Here is a 12,836-nt window from a genome sequence, read left to right on the forward strand (position 1 = left end):
AAAGTTTTTTCCAATAGTTTGTTGCGTCAAAGAAATATTATGCAATACAGTTCTCAATAAAAACAAAAAACAAAACTTAAAAAAGTAGCTTATTTTTCTTGAATCGAAATTATTAATCGTCTGTATAACATACAAAAAACGGTAAGTTGACTACAATTACTCGTAATAATATACATGCATATGCATTTGTATCTGAATATAGTCGTATCTTAAAAATTTCGAATTTAATAAATACGTTACTTAGTAAACGACTAAATTATACCCACGCATGTGATTTTCAGAGAATCTTCACATCAAATGCGATCAATATGTGTACTTTGTCTATAAAATCTTTCCTTCTCAACATTTTCAAACTTACGCACCTTTACCACAAAATAATATTTTAGTAATGAAAAGATATATGTAAGATATCTCCAGATACTTTGGCAAATCCCACACTGAATATCCCCTCTCACATCGAAACAAACAACAAATAAATAATGCATTTTTTATTTCATAAATTATACTAAAATCATAACAGAACCATAACCAAGATCACAGCACATACACCTGTGAAAATTAGAATAACTTTGAACTCATTACAATATTTATACGTTGGTCATAAACAAATAAATGTGTTAATTAGCGTTAGTCCACTTTAGTACAATAAACGTATTTACTATATATCTGTATATATTTTTCATACCTAGTATGTCAAGAAGCAGTTGAGGTACATTCTATTGCATTTATAAACGTAATATACATATGTATATGTATGTGTACATGTTTATGTGGATTAAGTAATGTGCACTGAGAGGAAATAAAATTTCTTACATTTATTTTTTTTCTAAGCATTTATTTCTTAACATACATACATAACTAGTAACATAACTATGATAATGGCAGAGAGCACATGCAAGCATATTTACATATGATGTGCAAATATGTTTGTGTGTTAAAGTTTTATATTATAGCATGTGTAATTTCAAGGGCTAAGCTCCCAGTCAACACAACTCCAACTAAATGTAATTAGAAAGTCATTTTAGTATATATTTTTGTATTTCCTCGAAGCGTTATTAGAAATAAGATTGTTATTATTGCGAGGAAAATAGTTCATTTAACATAAATATTTTACAGATTTTTTTCATATTTTAGATCATCGTATAAGATGCTTTTTAAACTATATTTGGCTTGAAACAATCAATAACTACTAAAAATTAGCAATATTAATGTTTATGTTTTAGGTACGTACACTTTACGATAATAACTCGTTGTAGTAAATTCAATTCCACTGCCAACTATAAGAACATGATCTTTCAAATTGGTAAATTTGGTCCATCATAAGATATTTTCCCCATAATTCATAAGACATAATTTAATAATTTCCAGAGACCCCTTTTACTAGCTGCCTTTACGAATATTACTAAATTAAAGATTTAAACAATTTTTTTATATATATTTTTTTTTTTAATTTAATTAGCTTGGCTGTCATTTTTGGAATCAGTGCATCATTTTTATTTTAAGTAACAAAATTTAAGTATGTACATATTTATAAGTTTACAACACTTTAAAAGGTGTTTACAGCCTTAATTGGTCTTGAGTGTTTAAAAAAATCAACTAATAAAAACAAAATAAAATAAAATTTGTATGTGACTCCAGAAACAATTCATTTATAAATTCAACTAAAACGAGTTAATGTTGTAGTAATGTTGGATTGTCTGAACTAAAATAAAAGCACTAGGCAGTATTACAGCAATAATAATGAAATAATTAAGTAAGTGTTTCAAAAAAAATAAGTACATGAATTTTACTATTTGTGACATTTCAGAGAATATTATATTACTCTATTTAAAGCTTATCCGTTGTTGCACTTCTCTGGATCTTCTGCTACGGACGAGGAACTCGTACTAACTACATGTGTATGCCCGTGGCGTTAGACCCATATTCCCCTTTTATCAAATCGATCAATCTCTCTTGGCAATTTCTTCTTTCGTTTCGTTCTACATTTGCATTCTCTCTTTTGTTTCTTCGTTGTAAGGCCTCTTGTAGATGTTCTCCATTTGTTTGCGCGCAGAAGAAGTATGCCAGTCCCTGACTGCGCGTACCGTATCCGCGCTGCAAGCGAATCCTTCGTTGGCACGTTATTCAATGCTATACTAATAAAGTTCATCATCCATGCTATTTATTAGCATTTTCTTATCTTCCTTAACTTTGGTATTGCGTGAAAGAGTTTGTTCCAACAGCTTTGAATCGAAGCATGGCTATAAAAAAACAGTATATATATATATTTAATTGATATTTACAGTACAATTAATGAGTGTCAAAGAGGAAGTTGTGATAAATTATAACTGTATTTAAGGTTCGAACTTTTTGTGAATGAAACACTTACCGTGTCACAGATGTTCATGTTGCAGCAATTTTCGATTGTGATCTCGCACTGTTCGGTTGCGATAGGACGATTGGTGAGCGGTGTATCCGTTGATGGGGAAGCCTGTTTGCGCACCACAAAGGTTTTCTTTATGCGTGGGCGTGCGGGTTTGTAGAAACGGCGCAAACCATGTACGATTAAAAGCATTAAGCCTAGAGAAGCGACTACACCGCAAACGAACACAATGATGACGGTGCTGGTCCATGGGTCCACTTGCTGACACATTTCCAAATGTGCGAATTTCGGAATCGCATAAGTCTCCGCGCCATTTTCGCTATGTTGAACGAGCTCCTCACATCTTAAATTGAAAAAAAAAAACAGTGAAGAACATATTTCAGTAATTGTTGTTATGATTGTTTAAAACTGATTATCTAAAGCTTATCCGCTACACTCACATGTCATGACAACCGTAAGGCACATTCGTCTCCGGCTCAAGTTTCAAAATTTGACAATAAAGCGCACAAATCTCGGTCGAATTATATTCACAACGCGCTCCACCATAATTCTCCTTGCATTCGCAACTTGGTTCACCTGAATCCTCGATTACGCAGCGTCCATCATTCATGCAATGGCCGGCACACTTGTACCACTGGCATCGTCCGCCGTAATAGCTGCGAGGGCATTCACAAGTCGGTAATCCGAGTGAGGAGATCACACACGAGCCGTGCATACAAAAGTTCAAGCACTCATTGATCTCACAACGTGCACCCTTGAAGCCGACCTTACAGATACAGCTGGTCGTTTGCGCCACAAATTCGCCACCATTCAAGCAATAATTTTTGCGCAAGACATTTGCGCCTACATCTGACGTACTGTTTGTCGGTTGGGAAATTGAGAGAATACGATTCTTAATGCTAGCAACCACTTCGTGGCAGTGTTGATCATTTAGGGAATTGGTAAGATAATGAATCCGTGCGACTATGCCGCGCGGTCTGTCCTGGTACTTCAGTATCATGTTTGCGCCACCATCCGCTTCATTTGTTTCATCATCCGGCTCTAACTGCTGCGTTTCGGTGTGGTTAATGAATTTCGCATGACCCCAAATTGCACGGTTTGTGTGATCGGTCCAGAAGATAGCATCTTTGGTAACAGCTAAACTGAAGGGTTCGTTGTTAAGGCCCTTCAGTATCACTTGCCGATCACTTCCATCCAAATTTGCGCTCTCCACCGAAAAATGTATACCCTGCTGAGCCACCACATAGTATATGCGATCCGTCAACTGATCGACGACAATGCCATGCGGTGCATACATTTCTCCACGCACAATCACCTTACGATCGTTACCGTCCAAGCCAATACGCTCAATACTTGAATTGGTGAAATTTGAATTAGTCCAAAAGAGCAGGCGACGGCAAAAATCAATAGCAATGCCATCGGGTTGCGTGTTTTCATGTGAAAAATCGATGAACACTTTTGGTGTGGTGGACACGTTAGCATCCACAGATACCATGTAGATTTTCTTATTCAGCATATCACTCCAGTAGAGATTGCGATCGAATGGGTCGTATGCAAGTGAACGAACTGCTTCGTTTTTGGTGCGCTGTACCATCTTCTCTATTAAATGCGGATCTTCGTAGTCTTTCGGTATCATTAGTGAGAAAATGCTGCCGTTATTATGTATCTCATCGGTGAAATACACCTTTTCTTCGGCTTCATCAAAGGTGATGGCGCCCAGATGGTCAAATTGATGAGCCGATGATGTGACCTCCTGCCAGTGTTCATCATAGAACACTATTTTCGACTGCGTTGTAACGGCGAAATCTAAAAAGTTACATCAAATAAACACATTTAAAGCATTTAAATAATTGTTTATGGAATATGAACGTATAACTAAGAAGAAGAATTCTTGCAGTATTTTAAAAATTATTTTGAAAATTATGATTAAGAAAAGGAATGAAAAAGAAGGCGATATTATCTCTTTCTAAAAATGTTGATTTATTTAGCACAAAATTCGTGCGTTCCTTTCCTAAATCTGAATGCATTCAAAGAAACACATATCACCTGAATCTATATCATATATATTTCATCTTAATACTTTGCACGTCATTTTTGTCTAAGTAAGACGACGTGCACACTCACACTCGGGATGCCTTTACACCGACGACTTGTTAAGTTTTTGATGTTAATTGGCATGGTTTTTTATTTGTTGGTGTTTCAATACATGTATTATTTTGAAAAATCTATATATATTGATCATGCCAAGGAGTAAATACATACATATATGTTTTCACATGTATGTACATACAAATTCACAAAATGTATTAATGAAATTTTCAGTGCACACATTCGCTGAAAACATTTATTTTTATCTAACCGGCACGCATGTGACTGTGTGAATGATTTCATTCAATTGCTGTGCCAAAACAATTAAGAAAGAAGCAAAAACACTTGCATAAAAAACTTCAAAATATTTCTTCGCTACTCTGTTTACGCTTTTATATCTGCACTTTTTTCAAGGGCATTTAAAATTCCTCAAAATTCTAACTAAAGTGCAAGGGTTGGGCTTTTCGATGGATTAACAGACAAGCATACAGTAATAGCCACAAAAATAGGTAACGACGTGACATAATCTGTGCAAATTCTATAATATTAATAAGGTTGTTGACTAACCATCAGTCGAAATTATCAAATATTGTATACATACATATATAATATTGGAATCTTCAGTGGTAATAGTGGAGTTCAAGGAATCAGTTGTTTCAAAATTTCTTTTCAATATTCCTAAAATAATACAAAACGGAATTGTTTCGAAATTAATTTTCGCACATTTCAAAACAATAATTAATGACGAAGTCAAGTGTTAGCACACACATGACCGTCAGTGTACCTGTAGGCATGTGTATATAATTATTTACAGCTGTTTGTATGCGGAAATATATGCACGTAGCGCTGACAAAATCTAGACCGGCTTTAACAGTTTTATGATAACGCTAATATTCCCGTGTATGGACGTATGGACATACTGGTGTTTATGTGTATGTACTTAATTATAAAAGCAATCAGTAAAACGGCGTCAGAATAAGGGTAAATCCTTTTGCCACACCTTTTCTTAGCAGCCTATAATGCCTATATCAAGAATGATTGCTGGAAAGCTAAAATAAATTTGGGAATAACAAATTTTGAAGTCATTTACTGAGTCATACATACATACTATATGATATTTAAGAAAGCATGCGTAAGCCACAAGTGATAATCGGGTAGTTCTTGTAAGAAAAGCCGGGCGTCAAGTATCAAGTTTACCACTTGTTCATCTCAGACATCTCTTTAATCCACAACCAACATGGATTACCAACTATCAATTGCGAAATACTTTAGAATTGCATGAGTACCAATGACATGAGTACATTTACTTGATACAACTTGTAGATTTACTACTTCTATTCAAGTTATCCTACGCCGGTGCAGTATGATTAAATCATTTCCAAGAGACGTGATCATGTTAAATCGTGTTTCTTACAAGTATTTGTATTTTTCTGTTCTGTAATACTCAATGACATGTTATATAAAACTTAACTACTTAAGAGAGGCTCATAATCTCATAGCTGCACTTCAACGGCTAAGTGTGAAAAACGTGAAAATTTAAGAAATGCAAATAACATTTCTACGCTTTAGATTAAACATCGATAACTATTTCACTTAATTACAAGTATTTCGTGTTTTTGTGAAGTGCTTAAGGCGTCTAAATCACTTAAATTTGTTTATAAGTACGTTACACTAAAGATACATATCTTTAAAAGCCACAAAATAAACACTCCACTTATATAACTACACTTAAATTCCACTCTTTATTCGTTATTAGCAGTAATGAGATTATTAATGCATTACATGCATAAGTACACTTCATTGTTGTGGTTCATAAATTTTGTTGTAGCATTGTAGCTTATAAATAAAAATATCGTAAACCATTCAGATACGTAATGTATCTAGCAATTATAATATTAATGCGTATAACGTGCTCATATTGATCTCAGCACACCTGTGGGTGGCTTATCGAAGCAGATAACTAATGTATTGAAATATAAAAATATAATAAATTCTTTCACATTTCATTTAAATATAATGACTCTTTCCTGCATTTGTTATTGGTATAACTGACCGACAAAGCGAAAAATTTGCATATTCGAAATTTAAATCAATGTAATCTAAAGAATTGTATGCCAGTAGCACCCAAAAATAGAATGTCTGTAGAGAGATTTTTCATAAAATATATTTATACAAGTTGGTTTGGTTACGATTGTTCCAATCCTATTGAATTCTTACCTCCCATCGACGAGCAAAGCAAATGAGAGTGAGTTTAGGTATGAAAAAAGTGTTGATCGCTGGAGACCTGTTACGGCATGTGCGGTGTATAACATTTCGCGACGACCCGATTCCGATTGAAATATCTGCTTTTGATGAATAACTCATTGAATATGTAAATAGGTATGAATTCACATACATACATACATACATATAAGCTGTAGAGCAAAGCTTTGCCCTCAAATTGGGATGAAACTCGATCTGTGGACAGTAGTAAATGTATAAATGTAAGCGAAATGAGAAAGGTGCGTGTCTGTTCGACATCAACAAATACGCATTTGCGAATTATACGAGCAGCCAGCCAGCATTTCATTTTTGGTTTGGTTTTAGTTTGTCTTGCCGTTCGTATTTATGTAGCTTCGTCGTTTCATAAAATAAAAATTTATTAATGCCAATCAATTGAATTTCAACTTCAGTCGACATTCATTACCATAATAAAAATGAAACAGTATTGTGAAAAACATTAACAGCAACAGCAAGCGACTAATATTGCGTTCAAAACATTGTAATATGAATAGAAATGCATTAATTTCACTTGTCAAAATATAAATTAAGTTAGAAGATGTAATTCGGACTTGAAGACAAATTAAAAATATGAATTATTGACATTCCGAAGTTATCACAAAAAAAAAATATAAATAAATAATATAATTGAATAAAATATTCTGATAATAGAAATAGTAAAAATGCGTTCATTTGATAACATTCAGCCTCTCCATAACTACCTCTCATTCATAGCATAAAAACAAAACCTTATCTTATTAATAAAATACAAAATGTTGAAAATCTCATTGTAATTGTATTTAGAAAACAAAGCAAAATACAAGTATATTACTGTGGTGCCCTTGATTTATGTGAATTTTATTTAAGAGTTTGTAGAAAAATAATTTTATTAATGAAAGTTATTTTTAATTGAGTTTTCTGTCGATTAACGCCACAGAACATATAAAAATTTCACAACAGAAAATAATCGCCACATAGAAATGTTATCGCTTGGCTAATGCCTGTTATCAGCATGTGAAGCTCGTGGCGCTTTATTTGCTAGCAGGTATTGCCTGATTGGGTATGATTCGGCCAGATATTTGCAAAAGCATTTACTTTCAATCAATTGACATTTTGTTTATACTTATCATAAGATTAACAGTTATGTACATGATTCTTTGCTTCGTTTTGAAAAAAAAATCAATGAAGAAAGTGTGAATGCTTTGAAAACTGTATGTTTGATAACAGCTTGGAGCTGCTAATATTTTACTCGACAATGTGTCATCAAGTGTATGCCGTTACTAAATCACCATGAGCACAGCAGAGCAATTAAGGAATACGAAAATATACCCAATTGCGAATTTGCGTTCGGCAGCAAATAGAAATGTACGCGTGTGAGTATTTCATTACTTGAGATATGCTGGCAAATAAAAAAGTTTAAGGCGCTTTAAATATCCAGTTCTCCTTTTGGTAAATTCAAATCAAATGTGTACATACAGATGGACATATTTATTAGCATTAGTAGTATACACACATTTGAAAGCAACAGTTACAACAATTACTGGTTAAAATGTTAGCTTTTAAAAATTAGTGAAACTCAGTTTGAGCATAATTACGGGAAATACTATTTGACTGTTAAGCACTCCGAAGGCTATTAGTGACCGTTTGTAGAAAATATGAGCTTCGCTCTATATTCGCGTAGTAAGTGCAATAAATGAGATATAATTTTAAATGTTTCTGCATTTCTTTAAACATAATACAAAAGATTAAAAAATTAAACATATACCAAAATTTCACAGAAAAACCACAAACGTCAAAAAACATCCAATTCCGATAAATTTTGACAAACTTCCGACCGGTATTGCACGCCACTTTGAGAATGTTTGACTGATAAGAACGTTTTAGTATTTGTGCATACACAGGAGTTATTCCGTTTAGAAATACTCTCGGAAATTACAATATTGCTTTTCTATAGTTTTATATGCCGCCGCGACTGGGAAATGAACCCACGACAATTCGTCGCTACTCGGCTACTCCGATCGTCAATCAACCAATGACCTCAAAAACGGCGTTAGGTCAAGCCGAAATTCGAATGTAAATAGAAAACGAGTATAAAAGCAAAAATATAGCAACATGTAATAATTATATTGGTATGCAAACAAAAAAAGTTATTGTTAATTACTCAAATGCTAGAAACACGCAAATGCAACAAAAAGTTAAACATTTACTTCGACTACAGCTCATATATAACACATTCATACAATCATATGTATGTATGTGTGTGTATGCACGTAAGAGATTGTATTAAATTTACCTTCTCGAATATACCGAATTTGCTTTTGCATATTCATAATTTTGTACTATTTGTTTTCATTTTATTTTTCTGCACTAATAAAACAAAGTCAATAACACTTTGACCTACAATGAGTTCAACGCGTTTCGGCTCTAAAAAGGAAACGTTAATGGTACATATAGGCAAAAACAACAAACACAGTCAGCATTTTTTACAAATCAAGTCTGTTGGAAAACGATTTTAAGTTAAGCTGAGCAACGCGGTCTTCACTTGGTTAACCAGTCAATGATATCCAGACTAAAAGTTTAAGTTTTCCTATACACTGCCCAAACATTAGACGAAGGGCGGATTTTAGCAAAAAAGCTTTTTAGATTTCATCCAAGATACACCATAAGGTTAGCTTAAATTTATGGATCTCTTATGTTAGTCATTTATTGCCAGAAAGGGAAAGCAAAAGTACAGAGAGGCTTAAAGCAGATGCAAATGCTAATTCTTAAAACCGGAACCTATGGAGAGTAACAACTCTTCGGTTGTTTAACGATTGTCACTCACTTTTTCTTAAAATTTCTCCCTTTTAATTAAATAGCTACGATATAACACCAGTTCGTAGCTGAAGTCTTTTGTTTTCATTTTTCTTTCGGCGTGACTTGAAAAACAACTATTCTCTGGGATGCATGCTGGTAAATTAATTTCAAGTTCATTAGATATCATGGTTTCTAGTTAATTATTTACTCAAATGTGCATATACTGTGCACTAATACAGTCTTTTAAATAAGGTGATCTTTGTTATTATGATCTGAAAGCCGTAGCAAATGCAAGTGAAAGTAGTTTATGTATTATCACTCATAATGTTAGTATTGTAGTAGAAGCACATGCTTGATATGAAGCGTTGCGCTGCTGTTGGTAATATTTTTGAATACGGAACTGAAATACGCCAACTGGATACTTCCGTATAAAATCTTTGGGGCATGCGCCAAATTGTTTTCCTTATTTTATCATACTTACAAACATTCCTTCTGGTTGAATGCATACATACATACGTACATTTGTATGTGATATAAAATCTATAAGGGGAAAACTTTATGTCTGCTGAAGTTTTGCAAAGTGGCGCTAAAATGCTTTGATTTGTGAGATTTATGACGTTTACGCTCAAAGCATACATACACTTTTTCCTTAAACGTTATTTACCCACAGCAAACATGCCAATTTTTTACAATCTCTCAACACTTTTCTGATTTTCCACTGAGTATTGCTAATTTTAACATTATTCTCGTAATTGAAAAGAAATGCGGTTATATTCAATGAACAGAAAACCTGTTTCAGCTCCAGATGTGTTGCCAGCCAGTCAAACCCTTTTTTGTATTGGCCCTCCGCTGGGTTCGCTTCGCTGTTGAATGGCGATAAGCACGTGGTGGCGTTAACGAATTTATCGCTTGATTACACCCGGCACTATACATGCGACGACATGTACGAGAAGCTTGCTTTTACTATACAGTGACGTCAATGTTTGATAGTACAGTATAAACAAGAGAATTTATACTCAACCGCATTAGTAGATTAGTTTATAATCAAGAGTGTGACAATGAATTTGATTAGCATGAGAATGGTGTATAAACAGAATTCTACGCACATCACACATGTATTCTTAAATACGTACATACATACATACGTAGCATATAAATACAAACACGTAAACTCATCGTATTTGCGAGAATCAATATCAAAATTTTGTGAACGGATTCCCCTCAAATTCACAAAAAAAACAGCTGATCTTATACACAAACATATATACTAAGTAATATATGTAGATAGTTTCAATGGAACCGAAATAGCGCTAGTTAAAAACAAGAAATATAATAATAAAAGACGCAATAGCGCTCACGAAGTTAGGCGACCACATATAGTATAATTAAATAATATGAGCGAACGAGATCGGTCCAGATTAGGGGCCTTGCTTACATGTATACTATAATCTTGGGTCAATTCCTAGAATTATCTTTTTATCACGTAAAAAATAAATCAAAGTAAAATTATAGAACCACATTGTTTTCCTACTTTAAATTAACTCATTCAAAACTGTTTATTTATAAAATACACAACACGATAGGAAAGCAAGAATTTTGATTCAGAATCGCTATTGATTAACCTCTAATTGTAGAAATAGGTTCAGCTATTTACATAATTATGTTAAAGTGAAATTATTGAAGTAATCGTTAAAGATCAATATCGCAAAATAAATATTTGTATGCATTTCGACTCAAGCGACTCAAGAATATTAATTGTGAATACCAAACCAAATCTGGTTTCCCGCATTTTTGCGTCGTAAGAATATATTTATTTTCATTTAAATCTGCCATAAGTTAAATGCAGTGTCAGTTTCAGTAGGACTTCAATTTTCTATATCAGCAAAAAATTGTGAGTTCAATCCAAATAAAGTACGACTCTTACATATTTTCGAGATTAAAGTTGCGATAAAACAATATAATGCATAGCTGGAATAACTATAAAATCATATTTCAACGACGGCACAGTTTTTGATTATTATTGTGCAGCTTGTTTTTGTGTGAACACATTAGTAAATGATACACGATATCGTACATAAATATTTATTTAAATTTTTTAGTCTTCGTTACTTGAAACCGCACAATGTTTGCATTTTTCACTTTAAATAAATACATACATACAACAATGTACACTTATACTATTGAAATAAGAAACTTAGTGATATTGACTTGGAATTTCAAAAAAAGTCTGTAAGTAAATAAGCGGAATTCAACATAAAGAGCATTATATTTTATACCATTTACTATTTCGCTTCTTGTGCTATACAATTGGACTTAGATTATCCGGGATGGTCGGGACCGAAAGCATTATGTATGAAAAAACATAATAACACAAAATTAAACATTGAGAAACAAGTTTCAAGAGGTTGAACGAAAAAGGTATCACTCTAAAAACATGAAAAGAGTGTTAAAAAAAGAAGAAATGGAAAATAAATAAACGCTGTAAAAAACTCCACCTTATTACAGCCTATTCTGAATATAATAGCAAACGTATTACCAAAATGGTTTATCACTCCCGAGCACCAACAGGGAATATGACAATCCTATTTTATCAAAATACTCGCTTTTCTTTAAAACAAAACGAACTTTTAATCCATTTATATGTTACGGATCAATTGCTTATATGGAAATTCAAAAGATGCTGGAAAAATGTTAATTAGCGCTTGGTATAAATAATTAATATGTACATATGTTTTGCACTATACTATAAGTATATTTACCACTACATACACGTAATAACCGCTTGAAGATTTGGATATTATGACATCTGAAGTTCACAAAAAATCATTTCTAAATGTACATTTATTTCATAAGAAATTTATTCATATCCTTGATAAAAGTGAGCAACTTATATTAGAAATAATTCATAATAAACCGCAAATTATGGAAAACAAAATTGTTGTATACGTGACCGCGACGACAATCGTTATGGCAGATACCGGCAAAACTTTCGTCCACCGTTCAATAAACAAAACAAATGCATATTCAAAAATTAATGACCAAAATTTATGCTGCATAAATAATTGTTTGCATATAATGTATGTAAATGCAAATACATACATACATACATATGCAATGAGCGCCTAAAAGTTTCATCTATCGTAATGACCGTTTGCAAAATTAAATATGTACCTATTTCGCTTTTTACGTACATATGTATGGACATAAGTATGAACTCCATAATTCACAATATTTACAATAAAGTTCTACATATGAATATGCGCACATTTAGCTTCAACAAAAACATATGTATGTATATATACATTTATAGCATTTAAATAATGCATACTTT

General features: G+C 32.9%; 1 protein-coding gene and 2 long non-coding RNA genes across 3 annotated transcripts in view; 2 read left to right on the forward strand and 1 right to left on the reverse strand.

Moving 5' to 3' along the window:
- LOC128921620 (uncharacterized) overlaps nt 1–12,836 on the forward strand; it is a 20,870-nt gene continuing 8,034 nt past the window's right edge. The window contains exon 1 of the long non-coding RNA XR_008471050.1: nt 1–141. This is a non-coding gene — a long non-coding RNA (uncharacterized LOC128921620). The remainder of the gene's footprint in view (nt 142–12,836) is intronic.
- LOC105212095 (protein cueball) overlaps nt 474–12,836 on the reverse strand; it is a 13,312-nt gene continuing 949 nt past the window's right edge. Inside the window, exons 2-4 of the mRNA XM_011183873.3 lie at nt 2,803–4,168; nt 2,369–2,705; nt 474–2,240 (exon numbers count right to left, since the gene is read on the reverse strand). Coding sequence (XP_011182175.1) covers nt 2,136–2,240; nt 2,369–2,705; nt 2,803–4,168 — 1,808 coding nt within the window. The 3' untranslated portion in view covers nt 474–2,135. The remainder of the gene's footprint in view (nt 2,241–2,368; nt 2,706–2,802; nt 4,169–12,836) is intronic.
- LOC128921621 (uncharacterized) overlaps nt 12,634–12,836 on the forward strand; it is a 991-nt gene continuing 788 nt past the window's right edge. Inside the window, exon 1 of the long non-coding RNA XR_008471051.1 lies at nt 12,634–12,793. This is a non-coding gene — a long non-coding RNA (uncharacterized LOC128921621). The remainder of the gene's footprint in view (nt 12,794–12,836) is intronic.

The sequence above is a fragment of the Zeugodacus cucurbitae genome, chromosome 4 (assembly GCF_028554725.1).
Source record: "Zeugodacus cucurbitae isolate PBARC_wt_2022May chromosome 4, idZeuCucr1.2, whole genome shotgun sequence".
Classification (NCBI taxonomy): domain Eukaryota; kingdom Metazoa; phylum Arthropoda; class Insecta; order Diptera; family Tephritidae; genus Zeugodacus; species Zeugodacus cucurbitae.